A 24,597-nucleotide genomic window follows, 5' to 3' on the forward strand; every position below is an offset into this window, starting at 1 on the left:
TTTTCATTTAGACAATAGCTGCGTTCGTTTTCACCGTTCTTCGTTCTTACCCGTTAGTACTAAAAAGATTTTCTCGGTTTTACTCTTAAATTGCGTTTTATTTCGCCGTTCTAAGAACTTCGTTTTAACTGAAAAAACGGCTTATAAGAGCTTTCCTTAGCCAGATAAAATTTCAACGTCACAGATCAAATTTCAGTCAACCGGAACAACAAAAATGGAAAATATACTTGTGAATATAGCAAAACAAGCAATAGAGTTACTAGAGGAAAGTGACTGTTGAGTGACTGTTGCACCGTTCTATAGAGTGCAAATGGGCACTCTTGCTTTTGAATGCTTATGAATGGGCAAAGACATTAGATTAGTTGAAATGAAGGTGCAATCCTAGATAGTGGACTCTACATAGGGACACATGTTAAGAAAATATTTTTTACTCCATAATATGGACAATACTCATAGTTGTGGCACTTAGCTTAACACTTAATCAGCCGAATTTCCTTTCTAAATTTTAAGCTTAAGACGTTTGAATAATTGAACTTATTCCTAAGGGTATTGAAACCTGGGGTTAGCTGGAGTTTCTTAGTATTAGTTGTGATCTAAGATATCTAGAAATTCCTCTCATGATGTTTCCAAGTGACCCCTAAGGAATTTTTGTAAGTTTGGAAAGCAATTTATCCCAAAAATGCTTCCAGAACTTTCTGAAGATTTCAAAACTGTGGCACATATACGAAAAAGAAATCGCTACCATTTTTTAGATGAAAGACCCCATCAACATAATCTACAAAATTAAATATCAATAGACTTGTTTTCTGTCATTTTTTTTTTATTTTAAAACTTGGCGCCCAAAAGTAAAACTAAAGTTGTTGAACGGAGCATAAGGCTCAGTTCGTCGTTCTAAGAACGTCGGTACTAAGAACGAAGAACGGCATTTCAAAGAACGGCTTATAAGCGAAACATTTCATAGAACGGCGAAAACGAACGCAGCTAATAACACAGAGATTATTTGAAATTCAATCAATGTGGAAATTGGAATTTTAAGAATAAATAAGAAAATTCATGCTCTATCTTGAAGCTGTAAAATAAGGAAGACCCCACAATCAGCCATTTTCATCAAAATTCATCCAATGACATATTTTTGTAAGGCTACCATTAGCCTAACTTTCTGTCTTTAGACTCCAGAGAGTGTTCTTGATTTGGTAAATTTTCCAATTAACTCACTGATGGGATAGCCAAAATACACATACCTTTAGGATCAGAATTTCATCCTGAATCCAAATATAACATTCGTTTTCACTGGAAATAAATTTTAACCCACCTCCTCCCCTAACATGTAAGCATATACCTTGAGTTGTAGCCTAGGCCTATATGTGCACTGAATTCTCCATATTTCATTTTGGGACTCTACCATTTGACTATTGGAAAAAATTAGTTTATAAGCTTATATAGAATGGTACTAGGCTATCCAATCTTTTTATAATTAAAAACATTTTAGTCATCTATTTAGGCCTATTTAATATTTTATTCAATAAAGGAGGAAGCCATAGGCTTGTTGCATAACAACACAAAAAATAACAGCTCAAACAGCAACACTGCAAAACACAAAACAAGAAATAATTACAGAAACTGTTTTTCATTGAACTCCGTTTCAACAAGAGCACTCTTAAATGATTGTGTAGAAACTATGGTATTGGGTAAACTATTCCAAAGTTTAGTTGCACAGTTAACAAAGCTACATTGCCCAATTTTCTTGAGCACTTGTGGCTGATACAGTTTATATGAGTTTTGTCAAGTGGCTGAGTAATGGCTAAGTTTGAAAAAATCAGCCCAGTCCACATTATTGAGACCCTTCATAATCCAGAATGTATTGATCAGGTCAATCCTATCCTGATGAAACTCCAGAGAAGGAAGTCCCAAACACTCCAGTCAATGCTGATATGGTAAATGGCATAAATTTTGACACCTGATGTTGAACCCTTTCAATTTGCTGTAAGTCAAATTTCCATGTAGGATACCACACAGAGGAACAATATTCTACCACCAGGCATACTATTGTCTTGTATAGTGTCATAAAAGTGTGAAGGTTAAATTTCATGAAACTTCTCTTAATCCAAAGCAGACTGTAATTAGCCTTTGTGTGAAATTATTGACACATGCTTATGAAACTTCAACTGGTTATCAAAGTGGATACCTAAATCCCCAACTGAATCTGCAGATGAAACAGATGTATCACCAAGAAAATAATGATAAGTCAAGCCTTTTGAGAAGTAATGGAGTACAAAACATTTTTGATGGTTTACAAACATGGAGTTCAATTTACACCAATCATTTAGGGCATTCAGGTCCTCTTGAGTAAGGGTGACATCTACCAGGGAGGTAACACTTTTATACAGTTTTACATTGTCTGCAAACAGTTTGACAGCGGAGTGACAAATTACTTCAGGCAAATTGTTGACAAACAAACAAAATAACACTGGGCCCAAACAACTGCCCTGTGGCACACCACTCAAAATCGGGCTCTCACTTGAAAATGCACTACCAACTATAACTTTCTGGGAACAGTCTGATAAATAATCTGTAATCCATATTAAAGTTTTACTGCCAAGCTTATACTTTTCACATTTTTTGAGCAACAAACTAATTGACACTTTGTCAAATACTTTACTGAAGTCAATGTACAAGCATTCAAACTGAGATCAGCCATATTTTGGAAATCTTTTACAACTTCTAGCAACTGTGTATTACATGACCTGTTTTTTTCTAAAACCATGCTGTGACAGATACCATAGTTTATTTTGGTTGAAGTAATCCTGTATCTGATATACAATAATCTTTTCAAGAACTCTAAAAAAAATTGAGGTGTTTGAAATTGGACAATAATTTCCAAATTGGGATTTAGATCCTCCTTTGTGGAGTGGCTTTACAACCGCTTTTTTCCATGCTGCAGGGCATTTACCACTCAGTAGACAATGGTTAAACAAAAACACAAGAGGTTCAGCTAAACACGTGACTGTCTTCTGAAGAAAAGTGTTAGAAGTACCATCTATATCTGGAGCTTTATTAACGGAAAGGTTACAGAGAATTTTTAAAACCTGCTACGAAGAAATATCATAGTCATTGAAGGGCACTTTGTCTGCTGAAACAAATTCGGTAAAATGGGGTGGACTGCATGCATGGACATCATTCGGATTTATAAAATCCGACAAAAACACTTGATTAAACACATCAGCCTTTTTCTGATCATCAATTATTAATTCAGTTGTAGTTGGGTCATCAAAAATGCACAAATCAGTTGAGGAGTCAGTCTTATTTCTATTGACATACTTCCAAAACTTCTTTGGACACCCTTGAATGTTAGTAATAATAGACGATTTGAGTGATTCCCGGTTAACGCGTAGAGAACGAGTGGCGTGATTCCAGGCCATTTTATACACATACCACAAGTCTTCATTTTTCCCAACCTAAACTTTCTCCATTGTTTATTTTTAACACTAATAGCATCAAGTACAAATTTTGGCAGTCGTCTTCTTTTTCTTGAACCTTCTTTTATGTAATAACGTGGAATGAACCTATCACATGCATCTTTTATAACCTCTCGGATGAACTCAACAGCAACATCCACATCTGCATTACTAAACTGAAGCTCCTCAACAATAGAAACAGAATGTATAAAGTCTTGAATTTCATCATAATGACCCTTGCTGTAATCATAACTGCTGTAATGTAATCTGTATAGGAAAAATCTAAATTTGCCAACTAGTTGACAATAAATGTTGCCCCAGCAAAACTTTCATTTTCCAACTAGTTGACTAATAACTTCTCCCCAGCAAAACTTAATTTTTCCAACTAGTTGACTAATGAATTCTCCACAGCAACACTTAAATTTGCCAACTAGTTGACAATAAATGTTGCCCCTGCAAAACTTTCCTTTTCAACTAGTTGACTAATAGCTTCTCCCCAGCAAAACTTAATTTTTCCAACTAGTTGACTAATAACTTCTCCCCAGCAAAACTTAGTTTTTTCAACTACTTGACTAATAACTTCTCCCCAGCAAAACTTAATTTGGTAAATATATACCAAATAATATTATTGAGTTTCAAATAAAATGAATGTACCATTTGATGCCTTTTTTTATGCTGATTACAAATATAACAACCGTTTCTATATGAAATGAATTTTAGCTGCCCATCCCCCTATATATGTAAATTCAGGATATATATTTGCACATTTGGGGTGGGGGTTAGGTTAGGTTGGGGAGGGGGGAAGGCTGAAAATCATTTCTGATAGAAATAATTATTATATTTGTAATCAGCATAAAAAAAAGGCATCAAATGGTTTATTCACTTCATTTGAAACTCAATAATATGATTTGGTATATATTTACCCTTAATTTTGCCAACTAGCTGGAAAGAAACATTGCCCCAGAAAACAATTCATTTTCCAACTAGTTGACTAATAAGTTAGAATTTATTCTGAATAGCTTATTGCAAAATATAAGCTTATTCCTTATTGCAAAGTGTAAAGCTGCTGCTATTGGCCTTTCTGTCACATGATTGACAGAGAACTTTTTAAGAGGTACAACCAAGTTGTCAGAATTTTCAGTTCTGGCACTGTCCCTCATTATTCCTCCTCTACAACAGTTTTAAGTGGTGACTCTCAGGGTATTATTCAAGCCTGCATCCTAGAGGATTAATGAAACTGTATCTTGCTTGATGGTGACTTGAGACTGGAATGCTTTTGACATTTCCTTTTTTCAAAAAATCATAAAAATGACCTGGAAACAGTGCAATGTAGAGTAACTAAGATGGTCAGTGTATCTATGCAAATGTCTTGTGGAGAATATTTGCAACGTCTTTAATTACCACACTTACATGCAGAAGAAATCAAGGAGATATGTTTCTAGCCCACAAAATTATATTCAGAAACTTCCAAAGCAACATTGTACCACCAGAGAAAGAAGTTATTTTTTCTGCCAGACAGTTGCCAACCCTGTGGAACCAGCTTTCAGAAGACAAAGTATCCACTGAATCAGCTTATACACATAAGTGCAAAATTGACAAAGAGTGGCTACATCAAAAGTTCCTTTTCAGCTGGGAAGTGCTCAATACTCAACCAGGAAGTAACAAGCAACTAGACAAGAAAATTAGTCCTGTAGAAGTAATCACTGAGCATTGAAATCCTCAACTTGCTCTAAACTGTAATTTAAGGTAATGCAGTTTTGCTTGTTTCTGCTGGCAGTGTTTTTTTCCTGCTGGCAGTGCTTCTGCCATTCTTTAATTTGTGAGCTGCTTGCGTCAGTTCCTCAGCCACCTGTATGCTCTTCTGTATTGACTTGAAGGCTTAGGATAGAGGTTATGGAAATTCCTACTGTATTCAGAGGGCCTGGTCTTTTGAAAACAGTTTTGAAGTTTAAGACCCAAACTTCAGATATTTCATCAGAATATGTGACAGTCTTTGCATTTGCACAAATGTATTTAATCTGAGAAATTGCTTATTCCTTTTCTATAAGCTTGACAATTGGGATATAACTATGTGCACATATTCCTATTTACATTTTCCACATCTTGAGAAAGGAGGTCAAAATCCTTTAACCCTCTGGTAAGCCAATGATGCTCATCTCTGGTCAAAAGAAAATCTATTCTTCCAAAAGATTTCCTGCTAAAGATTCTTAGGGATGGGGTTTCCAGACCCCTCCATCTTTTCCTCATGATGTCTTTCCTTGTATTGATGGCTAGGGTACTTCTGTGTTGAAGTTTTATTTTTAGTTAAAATAGTGAAAATATCTTAATATTTTAGGGAAACATGGAGAGAGCTTTAAGCATTGTTGAACAGCTAAAATTACTCAATTCTCTTGTTTTCAAGCCACTAAAAGAAGAGCAATCTAATTATCCAATAATACCTATAGGAGAATTAGTCAGACATGTGCTTTTTGTAGTAAGTATTTTTGTTTTATTACCTCCTCTGTTCTCTCTCTCTCTCTTGCTCCCTGTTTTATCTCTATCACTCCCTCTCTCTCTTTCTCGCATTGATCTGTCTCAGATGAATCACATCATTCATATGAGGTTTATAAATAATTATCTAGAATAATAAGTGTTTTCTATAGAATACAGGCATTGCCTCAGTACAATCACCCTTAATATACAAGAAAACTAGTAAACCACCTTCTGTGACTATCCTGAAAAAGAGAAATACAAAATTTTGCATCTAGTATCCCCCAAAATCCACTCAGCAGAATGCTCAATGTAGCAAAACTCAACTGATGTAAAACCACTGCAAAAACACAACCCAAGCAAAGTTCTACCAAAGTAAAGTTCAACCCATGTAAAATTCTACCTGGCTATATTCAGCATTGTATAATCAACCCATACAAAACCATTCCGGTAAAATTTAATCCCACAGACCTCAACCCCCAGGTCCAGATTTACCATTAAGCCCAGGCCTAGGGGTGAAATAAATTATCACTGAGTGATTTTTTTCTTAACAAAAACTGGACTGATGTGATTTAGTGTCAAAGTGCCAGGTCCACTCTGCTGCATATTCACAGAAAAGCGATTTTAAAGCAATACAGGAATTCTGTGGCCACTTATAAACTGTCACATGTGTCCCAAGAATAGCAGCTGAAAGTTTGGTATCACCTCTCTCTTTCATTACTTTTAGCTCATCAGTTATATTTTTGTTCAGTGCTTCCATTATCCCCAAAAATCTTGCAAGAACAATGCAGCAAAAACGCTTGGGCCTAGAAGCATCGAATCTTTAAATCTAACCCTGTCAACCCCCCCCCCCCCAAAAAAAAAACAACTAATAAGATTCAATATATTGCAATTTTAGAGCAGGAGACATCAATCTATACAGCAAAGGAAAATCAACCACTCATTTATCAAGGATGATCCTACAAAGCTCCATCAAGAATTTAATATCTCAAAACTTAAAAGAAAGTGACCAAATCCAACCAATTTCCAATCATGTATACACACAGAGGGATAAAGAGGAGCTACCTCATCCTCCAGAATCTATCAGACACCCCAAAGGGATCTCAAACACCCCAAAAGGATCTCAAACACCCCAAAGGGTCTTATAATTGTTAGCTTATAAATACAGTTTTTATACTTGAATCTGCTCTCTTGGAACATTTTTTGAAGACTCAGACCTTTGTGATTTAGAGGTTCAAATACCTGAGCATGTTTCCAATGAGGAATGATTTGAAAATAGAAAGGATGTATTATTGAAGTTGCTGCCAATTAATATTGGTGTCATAACAAAATTGATTTACATCACTATCAACACCATCAAAAATAAATGGCAGTCAAACATACTTAAAAAGTTGATTAGGATTTCACATTACAGTGATCAGTCTGTATGAACTGCAGAACAGTGAACACTTCCCATGCTCACTAACCATCCCAAACAATAAGGAATTAGTGGACAAATGATTAACGTGGGCCCATTTGAAACAACAATTACGAATGAGACAAAAATTTAGAACAAACAATGTACAAGTAGAAAAAACAAGTGCCATCAAAATCAAATGACTTTGACTGACAAGTAACTGGTGTCATACAGTTTTGAAATATTCTTAATGGCAATATAGAGACAATTAGAGCAGAAAAAGCACTGGGCCTGTATTTGATAGACTATATAGAACTTTCAAGTAGTATTTATCCTAGGTAGTTGGAAATTTGGCTCCAGAAAACCAAACCTTTCTTAGATACTTTTTAAATTCCAGTTTAATTTTCTGCTTTAGACAAAATGGATTTCCACAACTTGATTGACCATATGCTAATCAAATTTGTAACCATAGCTTTGCATGATTCTTGATCAACTTCAGGTTTGGATAAATTTTCCCAAAGAAGGTTTTGAACTTTTCTTAAAAAAAGAACACTGCCATATGAAGTACATTAAGCTACTAAATTATGTGGTAATATTAAAGGTTTAAATGAACATGAGTATTTGGTTTTGAAACATTGCAATATAGAAAGCCATGTGGTAGTGTAGCCACTGATAATAGGTTTGCTAGATTCAAAGCATGAAGGGGCTAGTTCCTGTTATTCCAGTCACGCTTAATGAACTACACACTGCAAGTATGTGACTACATACAAGTGGTAAGGGGGATTAGTGGCAAGGGGTCAGTGGTAAGGGGGATACTGATAACTAGTGACAAGAGGTTTGTAGTCTCTTTCATCATTGTCCATATGAACTAAGGGCGTTTGCAGTGTAGGGCACAAACACTAGTTATGATTGAAGACAGACCCACTACATTGTACAAACGAGAAATTGATGTAGATCTCAACTACATGGTAAAAAGAGGCAAGACATTCTAATAGAAATTCACGTATTGAAGTATCTTTGCTGATGTCACAGTTCATGTAACCAATGAGTAACCAGGAATTTAGAATGAATATCTTGTATTGGGCCCTTTGATATTGAACTAGCACTGTTGAATAACATTGCATAACCTTGAACAATTCATTAGAATGAATAATGCTGAATAACTGTGGATTAGGATGATTCTTATCAAGTAATTTGTTTAATACAGGTTGCCTCAAGCTATAAGGGGCATAGGGATAATTTCAGTTGGTATATTTAGGATCACAAGATCATAGCAACTGTTTTCTGAATTGTTGCAAGGACCAGGACATCTGGAACAGCACATCGATTGATTACAATCAGCTTTCATGTGATCAGGAGAATAGCATTATTAGCAACAACTTAAAGTTGGCGATGCTCCACAACTCGAGGGATTTCCTACTCAATTTTCCTGCACATCTCAGAGCTGCAGTTATGGTATCTTTATTGGTAAGCATCAACTTTACAGTCATAGTAGATCTGAACCGTCTTGCATTATAAACCCCAGAGATACCATCAGAAAAGCATCATAAATACAATAATAATTCTTAACTATAACATGATTTTTTTTTTTCTTTTATTGTTCCTTTTGGCGTGTGAAGGATAGAAGGAACTGAGTTGCAAAAGCCTTTAGCAGTGGTTTGGTTAATGAAGACGAGTAACCTATCTCTGGATGCTTTATACATTTTCATGGTATACTATCTTGTCTAGCATATCTTTTCGTTTTGTGGGATTATCAAGGTGACTCCAGACATCATAAATCCCTATAGTTGCTTTAAAAAAAAGTATGATCTAGGGAAAGTTAGAGGGGAATGGGTGGAAAAACAGCAGCATAAGGTGTCAAATTCCAGTTGATCTCATTTCATGAGTTCTATTGTATGAGCTTAATTGTCTTAGGTTTATAGTACAGTCAATCTAAATTAATTTACAGGGTTACCTCAAACAAATTGCAACAGATTTGATTTTGGTATCATTTGAACCGGAAAAAATATTCTCTACACCATATAAAAAATCGGTCGAGGTGAAATTGGCATTTTTTCATCTTTTCTTCTAAAATGAGGACTTAAAAAAAGTAAATTAACTTGCACTTTAAAAAAGTTGGTGATGGGAAAATCTGGTACATAGATCACGAATATGGGCTCAGTTCTCTGTTTTGACCATCCTTATGTAGTCCTTAGGCAGTCCTTTTGATGGCTAAGCAAAAAAGAAAGAGAAATCCACCATTTAAACCCTTCATTGTTATTTCAGCGTCTTCTAGCTGTATCCAAAAGACTGAATATGGCCAAAGAATCTTCATTTGAATATGAATTTTGCTCATATACTGCATCACTTTTTTAAAGTCAAATAAACAAGAGCTAGCAAAAGTTATCAAGTGACTTTCAGAAATTGACACTATAGGGGGAAGCCCTAGTCTGAATTGCACTTGCGTCTTAGACGTGGACGCTTTGCTTCACAGGATTCCCTGGGCGTATAAATAAATATATTCGGAGACTTTAGACCAATATTGGAGCTACGTTTTGGCCAAATATCCAGACGCCATTATTGTCTTTAATGGCTACAACATCACTGCTTTGACAAAATATATGCCTCATCTTAAGGGAAACTGTGTCACTGGACAGGAACTACTGTTTAGCCCAGAAATGAGACTGACCACCAAAAAAGAAGATTTTTTTTCGTGCAAAGAGAATAGAGCCCGTTTAGTCAATGTACTTTCTGATTGTTTACGAGGCAAAGGTATGAGAACCATCCAAGATGAAGCTGATGCTGACTTGCTTATTGTGCTTACAGCGGATGAGTGTTCAAAGACTTGGGACACTGTAGTTGTAGGTGAAGATACCGACCTGTTGGTGTTGTTATTTTACCATTGTAATCCTGTGCACTACAAGGTCTACTTGCACAGTGAGCCTTAGGCAACCACTTCAGGTGCAACTTGGGACATTGAAGCCATTGTTAAGAAAATTGGGACTGAAACCTGCAAACTGTCTCCTTTTTCTAATGGAATTCTTGGCTGTGGCTCAACAGTTCGTCTACATGGACTTGGCAAAGGGATTGCACTTAGATGGCTGAGAGACAACGAACAGTTTAGGGGAAATGCTTCAACATTTTCTCGAATTGATTCTTCAAACCAAGAGATTAAAGCAGCGGGAGAGGCTGCAGTTTATATATTGTAAGATGGAAAATCAATTGACAATCATGACAGTTACCGGCACCGAGTCTTTCAGCAGAAAGTAGCAACTTCTACAAACTTTGGCCCATCCCCAAAATATGCCTACTACTTCAGCAGCAGCAACATTTCACTGTTTCTGAACCTATCTTCAAGTACAAGATTGGATTGGGCTTCAGAGCCCTGCCCTTTATCCTCAGAATTGGGGATGGAGACACCAGAATGGCATGCTGTACCCTATCCTCACGGATCTTCCAGTGGTACCAAAAAATTCTCACCGTCGTGAAGTGTGGTTGTCAGAGATCCTGTGATAGTGACAGGTGCAGTTGTCATCGAAATGGCATTGAATGCGACATTGTTTGCAAATATTGCAAAGGAACTAGTTGCTCTGATGCTCAGGTCCAAATCGAAGACGAAGAAGACGTGTGATTGATTAAATAAATGTGATGAATCTCCAATCCTTTTGCAATTTCAAATTATCTGTGATTTTTTGTTCTTAAAATCAATTATTTAGCTAGTTATGAGAAGGTGCTTATTGAATTTTAAGAATTCAGCGTGGTCATGTGTAGGATGGAGGGTATATTGGGGGGGATGGTAAATTGACATGAACACTACTTCTTTTCCATATTAGCAGTCCAATTTCTTTCTATATGAATTCAACTTCGCGTAATGTTGCTCTCAGGCCTATATTGACGCTTGATTTATGGGCAGGAGGACGGGGGGGGGGGGACTGAACACAAGCGTTCAAAACGATGTGTTTTGGGATGTTTTGCTAAGGCTCAACATCAAACCACAGTAAAGTGTTTGGCTTTGCCACTGCTGCAATGTCGCGCTTAAATAACTACACACTGTAAGTATGTGACTAAATACAAGGAGTCAGTGGTAAGTGGATACTTATACGAAAAAAATCGCAGGGGTCTTTGTTATTTTTTTTTCAAACTCTCGTTTTATATAATTTATATTTTTATTGACAAGGCTTGCTCTTTACTGACCGTTCGAAACATTGAACATCTTCGTGGAAGAGCTATACTTCGCCCTGTCCCTAGTTAGGTCAAAACTTTGTGATTTAATTCGCTCCAACGATATATCTAGCTTGGGTGGTAGAACTAACTGCAATAATATGAATAATTTAATAAACAAATCAAAATCATTCCCATGGGTGCCAATTCACGAAAATGTAAGGGGTTGGGGCCAAAATGTATTTTTCGAAGTCTGAGGGGCATTTTTTTTTTTTTTTTTTTTTAATTTTGTTTAATGATAACACCAAAAAGGAGGACAAACAGCAGAGGGGGGCAATGCCTGCCTCATCGAATTAATTAATAGTTCCTGCTTATCACTTCATAGGATTGACATTTCAAGAAATCACAGCTATGGCCATTGATCGTTTCTGTGATTCAACCTGGCGCTCCTGTTTAGCATGGGTTGTGTCTTAAATACGCTAATATAATATGTACGATGTGTGAGTAAATATAGTGAATATACAAAATTACAAAAAAAAATGACAACAAAAGTCTTAAATGTATTTTTGTTGTTCTCTCATAAAGTTATAGTAATATCTATTGCTGTTTCTTTTTCTTGTTTTCTCTGATGTTTCTGTTATTTTTTACTGTTAGGTTGACCTTGCCTATTGGTTTAGTAATCTCAAAATTCTTTCTCCTTTTTTTTTATTTTTAGCCTTGTGTTGAGGCAATGGTTGAAAATGACCTTGAGCGAATGATACGAACCTTTACATCTCTTTTTCCTGAACCTAAGCAAGAAGTATCATCTGAAGTTGGATTTGAAGTAAGTTTGCCCTTTCAATTTCTGTTTTACATAATTTAATCTCTTTTTTTCTTTTAGCTTGATCTTGGACGTGTCACACATTTATTAAACATACCGACATCTCCGGACCATAGTAGTGTCATCTATATTTCACCACCCTTACAGAATCTTGACATCATTACTTACATTCCTGAATGTATCGTTAAAGGTCTTTAGAATACGAGGCTTTACTTCTTTATTTTGGAACAGTTAATTTAAATTGAGCAACCCTGGCTAGCCTTTGTGAAAGATCAATGTAATTTCATGAAGTTCAGTCTAATCTTTGGAAAGGCAAGAGTCTTGCATGGGGCAATAAGTTCGGGTCGACCCGAATAAGCAGAAAGAAAAACTCAAAAATCTTTGAAGTTTTCATTGTTATTGTAAAAAAAATTACTATTGTAATTGTTAAAAAATTGTTATTTGAAAACTTATTTTCAAGAAGAACCAATCCAGGCAGAAGGTATAAAATGGGATTTCTGATTTGGTATGGAGGCTGAATCTGGACCACCACCAGTGTTGTCCAAACAACAAAGACCATGATTCAGTGAGGAACTTTAAAGACAGTGGAATGTAGAAGAAATAGAAGATTGAATGTCACGACTTTATGCCTAAAAGCCGTCTTCACTAACATGAATTAAACAAAGTTAAAATTAAAATTACGAAAAAAAACGAAAAAACTAGAATTAATACTAGCAATAAATCAGTCCCAACATCTTGACTTTTAGCAAGTTCAGCTAGGATTCAATTAATTTCTTCTACATTCATCGACTTAAAAATTCCCCATTGGATTATGGTCTTAATTGTATGAAAGACGTGGTGCGGTCTTTGTCGTTGTTTATACCAGGGTTGTCATTGGCCTTTTTTAAAAATTGCTAGGCCTGTTTAGTAAACTACTCCTCAAGCAGGAGTTGTTTGATGGAATACACTTCCTACTCCTTAAACATGTGCATGCAAATGCCTATTTTCGATGTTTTCAACCCCCTTTAAAAAATGCTCTGACGCCCCCTCCCCCATGGGGATTAGCTCTTTGCCTACAAACGTATATATTAATTAATATATTATGTAAAAGTCTGTTGCCACAAAAGTCAAAATCTAAGCAACAATACTTTTGCCAAAAACAAATTTCTTCAATATTAATCTTTCAGAAGAAAATATTTAAGGACAAAACTTCTAGGAGGTATGAAATCCCTTTTCAGGCAACACTAGTGGCCAAATATAAAAATCTCAAATGGCAACCCACTAAAGGTTACATAGTTTACGTGTTTGAGTTTGCAAGAAAATAAAATTAATCTTGTTTAAACTTTTTTTTCTTTTTTTTTTAGAAAATGCTCTTTTTAAAAGTTAACTTTATTGAAACCTTATATAAATTATCCTAAAATTAAGTTAAAATCTGACAAATGCAACCATTGCAGACCGAAACGGGAAAACTGTGAGTTTATTAAAAAAAAAAGCTCACATAGTGATGAGTGATGAGTCCAAAATTAGCTGCAGAACTTGTCATATAACAGTCAGAGTCTGTTTGAATACAACCCTACTATGGTAGTGGTGGTCGTCGTAATTTACACGTTGGTGTGGAGTGGAGAAAGATATTTTGACTTCTTCCCCCAACACAAAGTGTGAAGTCCCCTTCCCCTCCCTCCAAAACAATGTTTTACCTCGGTCCCCCAACCATGAGGCAGACTCACAAAAACCATGCATGAAATTCATCACCATTTTGATGAAACTTACTGTCTTTATAATGAAAAATACTTCGCTTCAGACCTCAGTTGCCCGTTGTACAACAATGTATAATTGTTTTCTGAGCTGAGGATAAGTAATTGGAAGGAAGTTAGTGACATAGGCAACAATATATGTCATTTCTTGGAGTCACAGTTTTGCGCGGTCAAAACTATTCTCGAGTTCATCTATATTTACAAGGTAAACATCCCTTCAGGTTGCGACAGGAGATTAGTTTCGAAATTGCGAATGGGATTAATTATAAATTATTGTATATTTGGAATCTACAAGTAAATAAAAAGCAGTAAATTTTGCATTAAATTTTTTTAGGAAGATACTTGACTTATGCCTTGAGGCTTAAATACTTTCACTGTGAGTACTTATAATTTTTATAGGATTGTTTTTCCAATACAAAACCTGTCCCCCTTCCTTTCAGACAAAATCTTTCTTTGTCTGCAGTGTATCTCCATTTAGAATGGGTACCAAAGGGATGTTTATTCCTTAGAAAGAAAGTTTGGCTGAGACAAATCTAGCGGCAAACCTAGGTAAATGGTAAAACATAGGTTTAGTGCTTTGTTTTTACTTAGTCTTTTTATTCTTTTTTGCTAAAAGATATTAGTTCTTTTTTTCTTAATTCTGTCTATAATTTTTATTCTTTGTTTGATTTTGTGCGCTCAGCAGAGGTCTCGATCGAAATATCTGCGTATTTATCCTTTTTTTTTCACTGGCTGGAAATATCCTCTTTTTTCTTTCAGATTTTGCTTTTAGTCAAAATCTATCTTTTGCTTTCAGACAAAATTTGTTTTTATTTAGTCTTTTAATTCTTTTGTTTGCTAAAGATTTTAGTTCTTTTTTTCTCAATTTTTTCTATAATTTTTATTCTTTGTTTGCTTTTGTGCACTCAGCAGAGGTATCAATAGAAATATCTGCGTATTTACCTTTCCTTTTTTCACTGGCTGGAAATTTTATTTTATTTGCCATTTTATTTTATATAGTGCTTACATTTATTTTGTAGTTTATTTTATTTCATATCCCCCCTTAAGGCTATGTTCAATAAATTCGATTAATCGATTAGTTTTTTCTATAATGGTTATTCTTTGTTTGCTTTTGTCCACCAAGTACAGTCGGATCGATGTTTATCCTCCTTTTTTTTCACTGGTTGAAAATATCCTCTTTTTTCTTCTTCGCAATCTGCTTTATTTTTGCCATTTTATTTTATATTGTGTTTACATTTGTTTTGTAGATTATTTTATTTAATACCCCCCCCCTCCCTTAAGGCTATGTTCGATTAATTTGATTAATCGATTAGTTTTTGTGTAATTTCTATTCTTTGTTTGCTTTTGTCCACCGAGGACGGTCGAACGGATGTCTCAACCGAATATCTGCATATTTTTCTTTCTTTTTTCACTGGCTGGAAATATCTCTTTTTTTTTCTTCTTCACAATCTCCTTTATTTTGCCATTTTATTTTATATTGTGTTTATATTTCTTTTGTAGATGATTTTATTTTATATCCCTCCCCCTTAAGGCGATATTCTATTAATTTGATTAATTGATTAGTTTTTTCTATAATTTTTATTCTTTGTTTTCTCTTGCCCAACAAGGCCAGTCGAGCCGATGTCTAAACCGAAATGTCCGCGTATTTATCCTCTCTCTTCTTCTTCTTCTTCTAATTCACAGCAGGCGGGCTATTCAGTTGGTACTATTTAGCCCTTTTCTTTTTGTTTCACTCTGTGGGCTACAGAGCTACTGGCTTGGTTGTCTCTTATTTATTAGATATCCTCAGATATCTTTCTGTAGATCTTTTGACTCAAGGAGTTCAAATATAAGATGATAGATGTCGATTTCTATGCTCTGTGTGCAGGTATAGTTGGCTAGGCTCTTGGCTGATAATGAGATTTTGTGGTGTTTGAAGCACTTTAACAGTTTACAATGCAAGGTATGCTGTGCAGACGTCAGCATATTACATTCAAATAGGCAATGTTCAACTGTTTCATTATTCATATTACAAATCCTGCAAAGAGGGGACAGGGGAATTGAACCACTTGAATTAGAAAGCTTATATGAGAATGCGATGAAATTTAGTCCATTTGCTCCAGAACAAATTCTATGATAAATTTTAGAAAGATACTTATTGGGAAAGGGGGAAAGGATAGGATTAATCTTATTGAAATTAATATCTGATAGCCTCCATTGGTAAATATCTCTAATTGGGATTGTTCTCCTACTTGGCTGGTCAATATTTATAGAATTTTTTGCAATTTCATCAACCTGATGATTACCACTTATGCCAGAGAGGCTAGGAATGTACTAAAAATAAGTTTTTATGCCACTTGAAGCAACATTATCTATAATACTGAGACAATGATAAGTGTCAATGTCCAACTTATATTGAGGAGCTTATGCCAGCAACTCAAGGCTTGATAGAGAAGCGGAATATATGATAATATTATTTGAATTTTGCAATCAACGGTTGGTTTTCCTTAAGGTGTTCTAATGCCATGAGTATGGCATTTAACTCAGCAGACATTATAGATAAATTATTATATAATCTCTCGCCCATTGCAATTTTCAGGTGAGGAAGGAAAACACCACTTGCAACCTTCTCATTCATTTTTGACCCATCAACAAATATTTGGAAGTGGTTTTTATAGGTTTATGTGTTAGGTTCTGCAAATTTTTTCTGGACAAAAGCAATGGGGGTTAAATCTTTATTCCACTTTGAGAACTCATTATTTATTATGGGACTTGAACAATTCCATGGGGGGGATCGGGGGAAAGTGGGTGCAATAGACTTTGCTGGTATGGGGAACTTCTTCTGAATATTGGCATACTCATCTGCAATGCCTCTATACATGGCTGGATTTCTTAACCAATTATGTAGTGTGTGTGAGCTATTTGATCCAATTTTTGTAAGATGTTTTGTCAAGAGAAAGCTACGTCTCTCCCTTATTGTTGTTAATCCACTCTCCATAAGCAGAAACTTGGTGCTTGTGGGTTTCCTAAGACCAAATATGAGACGTATTATATCATTATGTGTTGTTTCAATTTTTTGCATCTGGGTCTTTGCACATGCACCATAGAAGATGAGTCCATAGTCAATATGGGGTCTTATATGTGTTTTATAAAACTGGAGTAAGGTTTTCTCCTTACAGCCCCAGGGTGTGAAAAGAAGTCTTTTTAGTATATTTGTTTTTCTATAGCATTTTTTTATTGTGTTTGAAATGTGGAGGTAGAAATTAAGTTTTTGGTCAAGCATGAGACCTAGGTAATTAATATGATTATCTTCTGGAATAGTTGTTTTATATAGAGTTAGTTTTGCATTAACATGGTTTCGCTTCCGGTGAAATTGGATTATTTTTGCCTTGGTGGGTACAATGGGTAAATCTGAATGTTGAGAGAATTTTTCAAACTGGAAAAGTGACTTTTGCAGATTTGACTGTGCTATCTGAAAGGTGTTGCCAGATGACCATAGCACCAGATCATCAGCATATTGTAGATTTGTGTGGGATAGGTTCGTGTCCCACACATATGGGGCAAATAGAATACAAATGAGGACTGCTCCCTGAGGTGGGCCCTTGGCTATTGTTTTTCGGGATGAATAGGCTGAACCAACACAAACGATGAAATTTTGCACTTCTATGAAAGATTTAATAAAGGATACTAGCTTAGGGGGTACTCCAAGGTTTGAAAGTTTGTTTAAAAGGATTTTGTGGTTCACATTGTCATAAGTCCCTTCAAAATCTAGGAAAGCTGCAACTAGGACATTATTTTTTGAGAAAGATTCATTTATTGCATTTGTTAGCAAAATGAAAGCATCTGTTGAGGAGTGGTGTTTCCTGAATCCAGTTTGAGCGTGAGGGATCATATTATTTTTTTCAACAAACCAGAGGAGTCTGACAAATCATTTTCTCCATTATTTTCCTCATCACAGGAGTAATCATTATGGGCCTATAAGACTCAGGGTTATCTTTGGGTTTATTTTTCTTTAGGATTGGTAGGAGGGACGAATATTTCCATATATTGGGGAACATAGAAGATGCCCAAGCGTGATTATAACAATTTAGCAGTTCTTGTTTGTATGGAGGTGTGAGATTCTTTATCCATGTAGGGTGTATATTGACATAGCTGCCGCTAGTTTTGATCCTAATATGATGTATTGCATTATTAAATTCCTGGATTGAAAATGGATTACTTATGTCCTCGGATCCTGGGCGTGGTTGGTAATTTGGGTTCATATGAATTGGGGAAAGTTTGCTTTGATTATTTGGTGCTAGCTTATTAACAAAAAGAGTTACAAATAGGTTAGCTTTTTCATTATCATTGTCATAATGGGTATTATTATGTATAAGCTCATACAGGAGTGGGTTGGGGGAAGTCTTTTTCCCACAGATGTGGCTTATGACTTTATGTATAATTGGCTAATGTGTTTCTCTGGAGAGATTATTTGCAAAATTATTCCAGTAATTATATTTAGCATTATATTATAGTCCTTTTTAGATTAGATTCTGCTTGTAATTTTTTCAAATGTGCAGTAATTGATGTTTTTCTTTTATGGATTTGCTCCCAGCTACCTTTAGTACTCTCTACTTATTTTAGTTGCTAACTCGTCCACTATGTTTCGGATATGTGCCCTGTGACTACTTTCCTTGGTGTTGTACTGTGACTGTCATGATTAGCTGTATTTATTTGTAAAAATTTGAAGGCTTCATCCCGTGTGTCAACTGTTGTGTTTGAAATGCATGAATTTTGGGTGAAACTTGTAATTTCATCATTTAGCTTATTTTGGAACATAGACCAATTTGCTTTAGTGTTGATATATTTGGAGGTATGAGATAGAGTTTCAGCATGGTCATTTAGGGAGCAAACTATAGCAAAGTGGTCAGTACATAGACTATCAATTTTATTTATGTAAATTTTATTCAACAAATTTAATGACACAATTTGTAGGTCATTGTGGAGAATCTGCCACTTTTGGGGTTGAAATATGTATTCAGATTTGGAGGGGTAGCAACAGCTAATTCATTATTATTTGAAGTCATATGCTCAATCAATTTACCAGCTTTATTTGCTGGTTTATTCCCCCACAAAAGACCGTGGGCATTAAAATCTCCACAAATAATGATATTTTTCAACATATTAGAATTATTTATATAATTAAAGAAATCCATGGCATCTGTAGTTTGGCCATTAGGGTTATAAAAGCTTATTATGTAGGTTTTTAAATTATTCAGCCAAACACTGATACCAATTGCATCAACTACATTTGCAAAATCTGGAAAATTGATGCCACAAAATTTTATATTATTTTTAACTAATAAAGCTACCCCACCTCCTTTTCTCTCTGAAGATCTATCCTTTCTTAAGATAGTATATCCCAGAGACTTAATTTGTTGATTTTGGGTTAAATGAGTTTCCTGGAGGCAAGCAATATTAATGGAATTATTATTCAATAAAGATATTAGTTCATTTAGCTTATTTTCTGTGAGTGATCTTACATTCCATTGGAGTATTGATATATGTTGTGTTGTTGATTTATTCTTCATATGACTGTGTATCAATGTTCAGCTTTGTTAAAAGTAAAGCAAGATCTTTTTTTGCTTGAATGAGTATATCATCTGGGATGTAGATTTTTGCCAATTCTGCAATGATTTTTGTTTTCTGTAGTTGATGTATGTTCATGGCCTGAACTGCATTACAGTTTAGAATGAATAAGCATATATTTGGGGATTGTATTTTTGGTTGTGCATCCTGTTTGTTGGTTAAGGGATTAATTCCTGGTAGTGTTTCTGGTTTGTTTCTTCTTGGGAGGGGGGAGGCAGGCTGACCTCATCTCACCGGACAAGGAGGCTTGTTGACTTCATGATTCCTTCTGATAGGGATGTGAGCTAGGGGGCTTAGAGGATGGTGTTTTATAGGGGGTGCTAGATGCATTGGGGGCGTGTGACTTGGGGGTTTTGGTTGGTTTCATTACAGGCTTTATTTGGTATTGTTGGGCAGCATTTGCTTCCATTGCTGCAATGGGATATGGGATGGCCTTCTCTGTTGCTATTTGGAGTGTTAGTGCTCTTTTCTTGTATGCAGGGCATAGTGATTTATTTGTAGATTCATGTGGTCCTTTGCAATTGATGCATGTAGGCTGAGTGTTGTTGCAAGTTGTCAACTCTTTAGGATGGAAAGCTTTACAATTACTACACTCTTGGAGAATTTCATTGCATTTCTTTGTCGTGTGTCCCAGTTTGAGACACTTTTGACACTGGATAGGCTTAGGTTTGTATTCCTTGTGTGGTTTGATTTGCCCAAATAGAAATAATTTTCTGGGATATCAATTTTTCCCATCAGTGTGAAGAAGAAGGATCTACTAGTTTTTAGGCCATTAGAGTTAGGTTTGCCAAGTTGGGTAACATCCTCAACTGGGATTGTGTTTCCAGCCCTATCTGAGAGCTCTTCTTTTAACTCCTGAGTGGATATCTCTGGGGGAACATTATAAACTACTATTTTTGTAGGTGATTGTTTTGGGTTCCAATTAGATGCAATAATTGGGGTATTCAGAAGGGATTTTAGGTTAATTATTGTGTCTGCTGATTTCTGATCTTCTACAGCTATTAGCAGAGATCCATCACGGTTAATATTAAGAGAGAACATTGATTTTAGCAATTTAAAAATTGCAACTCTTATTGCAGTGATCATATTGTGGTAAAGCTTTCTAATTTAGTTAATTAATTAATTGAGTAAAAATCTATTAAGACGCAAAAACAAAGTTTCAAAATACCACTTTTTATGATAAGGATACAAATCGTGGAATGTGTGGGCTGGAGGGAACTTGCTCAATAACCAATTTCCTGGCTAAATGTGTCAATTTACCGGAAGGACGTGGTTTGGTTTTTCATACATATACCCTGATTTTTGGGACTGAAGACAGACTTTTTGACTTGCCGGGTGAACCTCTGCCCGTTTGTTTTCTCATTAGAAATACCGTGGACTTTGTCTTATAATCGTAAGTGTCTAAGTATCTTATTTATATTTTATTGTTGTTTTATTGAGACTTGTGGGCTACTTGGGACAGCCAGTCCCAGTAGCCAGAATATATCTGATTTTATTATATGGTAAATGAATAAAAGTATTGTATTTTAGACGAACTCTCTACGATCTATTTTTAGCCTTTCGAACATACTCAGTCGGTACGCCTCATTAGTTCGGTCATAGCCTAAGGCACGCTACCAAAGTTCAATTACCTTAGGGCCAGAGTTTATCTCCCCTATAAAGGGAGAATAAAGGCATCTACGACTACAACCCCCAAATACCACAAATAAAACTTCACAACAACTGGTGGTCACTAAAAAACTGGGTCGAGAAGACTATATAAAATAGTAGACTGAAATAGAATGGTTTTACCAGAGAAAAAAATGACTTCCCCATCAACAGTACTAGAAATTGCAAAAATTATACCAGAATACACGGGAAATTCAGATGTAGATGAATTTATTTAACCATTAAAAGTATTCAACGAACAAACTGAATCGTTTTAGGATAACATCAAAGAGCAATGTGTTACAGCCAGATTAAAGGGACGTGCCCTAAAATATTTTGAGGCAATTGAGTAAAAAGAGCTCAAGGAAATCAGTACTCTAATTGAATCTTTTAAAACAAGATTCATTGAGACAAGCATCTCCGAGAGGCTAAGAACAGAGGTAGTCACATTTGATACCTTAACTAGTATCAGGGGGTATGCAGACAAAGTTTGTAGATCCATTTGCTCACAATTAGGGAAAGCTGGAAATAACGAGACAATACAGAGTATACAAATACTTAATTTTACTCAAGGGTTGCAAAAACATTTATTTAGACTATTGTTATTGCAAAAACATGAAAATTAAGAGCAGGGTATATTACTAGTCGAAACAGAGGTAAAAATTGACGAGGCTATGAAACAGTTTGACCAAATGTCAATAAATAACACAGGAGCCCAACAAAGTAAAAAATATGAAAGGGGACAGAAAAGGGTGAACTTTGAAGAGCCGAATCGTGAACCAAAAAGGCGCGACGGAGGCCGAGGGTCGCCGTCTAGGGAGATAGCTGACAAATTCCACAACCTTGAGAGATTAGCAGCTAATAACTATAGAAAATATGGGCACCCTCCCCCACCAAAGACAGATAGTTGGGGAACCAACAAGGACAGATCCAAAATATTTAGAAATAACCAGGAAACAAACAAACAATTTAAGAGAAAATTTTAGATGTATAAGAAAATGGCTTATAGCCTAAACATTCATTAAGTTAATGTAAAATATGAAGAAAATGTAAAGTGTTGTGTTTAAAGAAATCTGTGGTTACAAAACAAATTGTTATATGTAATTTACCCAAGGCATTTCTAAAACGAAATAAAAACGGAAATATCAACCACACGGTTATATCAACCACGAAATATCAACCACATCACACAGATAAACTAAATTATTAATGGGAATTAAACTAAAACAAAAAAAAATTCATAAAACTTTTCTAAAATAAATCTTATTTAAGCAAAACCACTAATATTAGGTTTAAGCCACTTGGGGTCAAGTAAAACAGAAGATGCATATGAATAGGGTAAAAGAGTAATTGTCAGTCCTAGAGACAGAGAAAAGGAGAAACAAGGATGAATTTCAAATTGAAATCCTTCGAAAAAAAAAAAACATGACCCTTAGGAAAACCCTGGAGGGTAGAGGCACATAAGGACCAAAAGAGATAAGTATAATAGCCGTAAACGATATTAAGTTGTTTTAAATGTAAAATATGGAAAATTGAGAAAATTACTCTTTGGTTGGTAAACATTATGGTAAAGATTCCTAATATTAGTTAATTCATTAATTGAGTAAAAATATATTAAGACGCAAAAACAAAGTTTCAAAATACCACTTTTTAAGATAGGGATACAAATCGTGGAATGTGTGGGCTGGAGGGAACTTGCTCAATAACCAATTTCCTGGCTAAATGCGTCAATTTACCGGAAGGACGTGGTTTGGTTTTTCATACATATACCCCGATTTTTGGGACTGAAGGCAGACTTTTTGACTTGCCGGGTGAACCTCTGCCCGTTTGTTTCCTCATTAGAAATTACCTTGGACTTTGTCTTATAATCGTAAGTGTCTAAGTATCTATTTATATATTATTGTTGTTTTATTGAGACTTGTGGACTACTTGGGACAGCCAGTCCCAGTAGCCAGAATATATCTGATTTTATTATATGGTAAATGAATAAAAGTATTGTATTTTAGACGAACTCTCTACGATCTATTTTTAGCCTTTCGAACATACTCAGTCGGTACGCCTCATTAGTTCGGTCATAGCCTAAGGCACGCTACCAAAGTTCAATTACCTTAGGGCCAGAGTTTATCTCCCCTATAAAGGGAGAATAAAGGCATCTACGACTACAACCCCCAAATACCACAAATAACGCTTCACAGCTATTTTTATTTCAAAGGGGGTAGTAGGAGTAATTTTAAGGTAAATTCCTAAGTTTTTGGAGGGAGGATCTTGGGCAAGGAGAGGGGAAATGCTTTTGATTGGGGAGATTTTTTTCCTTTTTTTAGAGCTTCTAGAGAGGACCTCTTGAAACCCATTAGCATCATTTATGGTTAAATTAGCCCCTACACTTATCATTGTCCTATTCTCAGAATTGGAGCTATCATTTGAACTTTGAGATAGTGTGCTTGACCAGCCAAGATGGGTATCTTTCACTATGGCACTTTCACTGGCATTTGAGGTGGGATCGGGGGGAACTTTTTTTTTTGAGGAATTCTAAACATTACCTATCGGAAAAAGCTTTAAACAAAAAAAAAAAACTAAAACAAGAAGGGATAATAGAATGATATCAAACCGTCTGCACTATACTATGGGGAGGAGAAACACCACAGTATAGCCCTGAGGATGAGTTGAGCAGGAATGGTTCGGTACAACTGCTGATTAGAAGCGATAATAATTCACAAGAAAATTTATTTTAAATTTCTTATAAAGTTGCTGCTGAGTTGGCTGGAAATTTCACTGGCTGGAAATATCCTCTTTTTCTTCTTCACAATCTGCTTTATATTGCCATTTTATTTTATATTCTGTTTATATTTCTTTTGTAGATTATTTTATTTCATATCCCCCCCCCTCTTAAGGCTATGTTCGATTAATTCAATTAATCGATTTGTTTTTTCTGTAATTTCTATTATTTGTTTGCTTTTCTCCACTGAGGACAGTCGAACGGATGTCTCAACCGAAATATCTGCATATTTTCCCTTCCTTTTTCACAGGCTGGAAATATCCTCTTTTTTTTCTTCTTCACAATCTCCTTCATTTTGCCGTCTTATTTTATATTGTGTTCATATTTCTTTTGTAGATTATTTTGTTTTATATCCCCCCTTAAGGCTATGTTCGATTAATTGATTAGTTTTTCTATGATTTTTATTCTTTGTTTGCTTTTGTCCACCGAAAACAGTTGAACGGATCCCTCAAATATCTGTATATTTTCCCTTCCTTTTTTTACTGGCTGGAAGTATCCTCTTTTTCTTCTTTACAATCTCCTCCATTTCGCCGTTTTATTTTATATAGTTGCTG

At 35.4% G+C, this 24,597-nt stretch overlaps 1 protein-coding gene across 9 annotated transcripts in view; it reads left to right on the forward strand.

Moving 5' to 3' along the window:
- Window positions 1–1,009: 1,009 nt before the first annotated feature.
- Window positions 1,010–24,597, forward strand: part of LOC148951626 (uncharacterized) — a 36,409-nt gene continuing 12,821 nt past the window's right edge. Inside the window, exons 1-3 of one of the 9 annotated variants that reach the window (XM_089090376.1) lie at window positions 1,010–1,134; window positions 5,791–5,928; window positions 12,176–12,283. In XM_089090376.1, the coding sequence (XP_088946502.1) occupies window positions 5,797–5,928; window positions 12,176–12,283 (240 nt within the window). In that variant the 5' untranslated portion in view covers window positions 1,010–1,134; window positions 5,791–5,796. The other 8 variants (XM_089090375.1, XM_089090378.1, XM_089090379.1 and 5 more) reach the window with 8 other exon arrangements.

The sequence above is a fragment of the Artemia sp. Qi Xiang Cuo genome, chromosome 6 (genome assembly GCF_049724085.1).
Source record: "Artemia sp. Qi Xiang Cuo chromosome 6, ASM4972408v1, whole genome shotgun sequence".
In the NCBI taxonomy this organism is placed as follows: Eukaryota; Metazoa; Arthropoda; class Branchiopoda; order Anostraca; family Artemiidae; genus Artemia; species Artemia sp. Qi Xiang Cuo.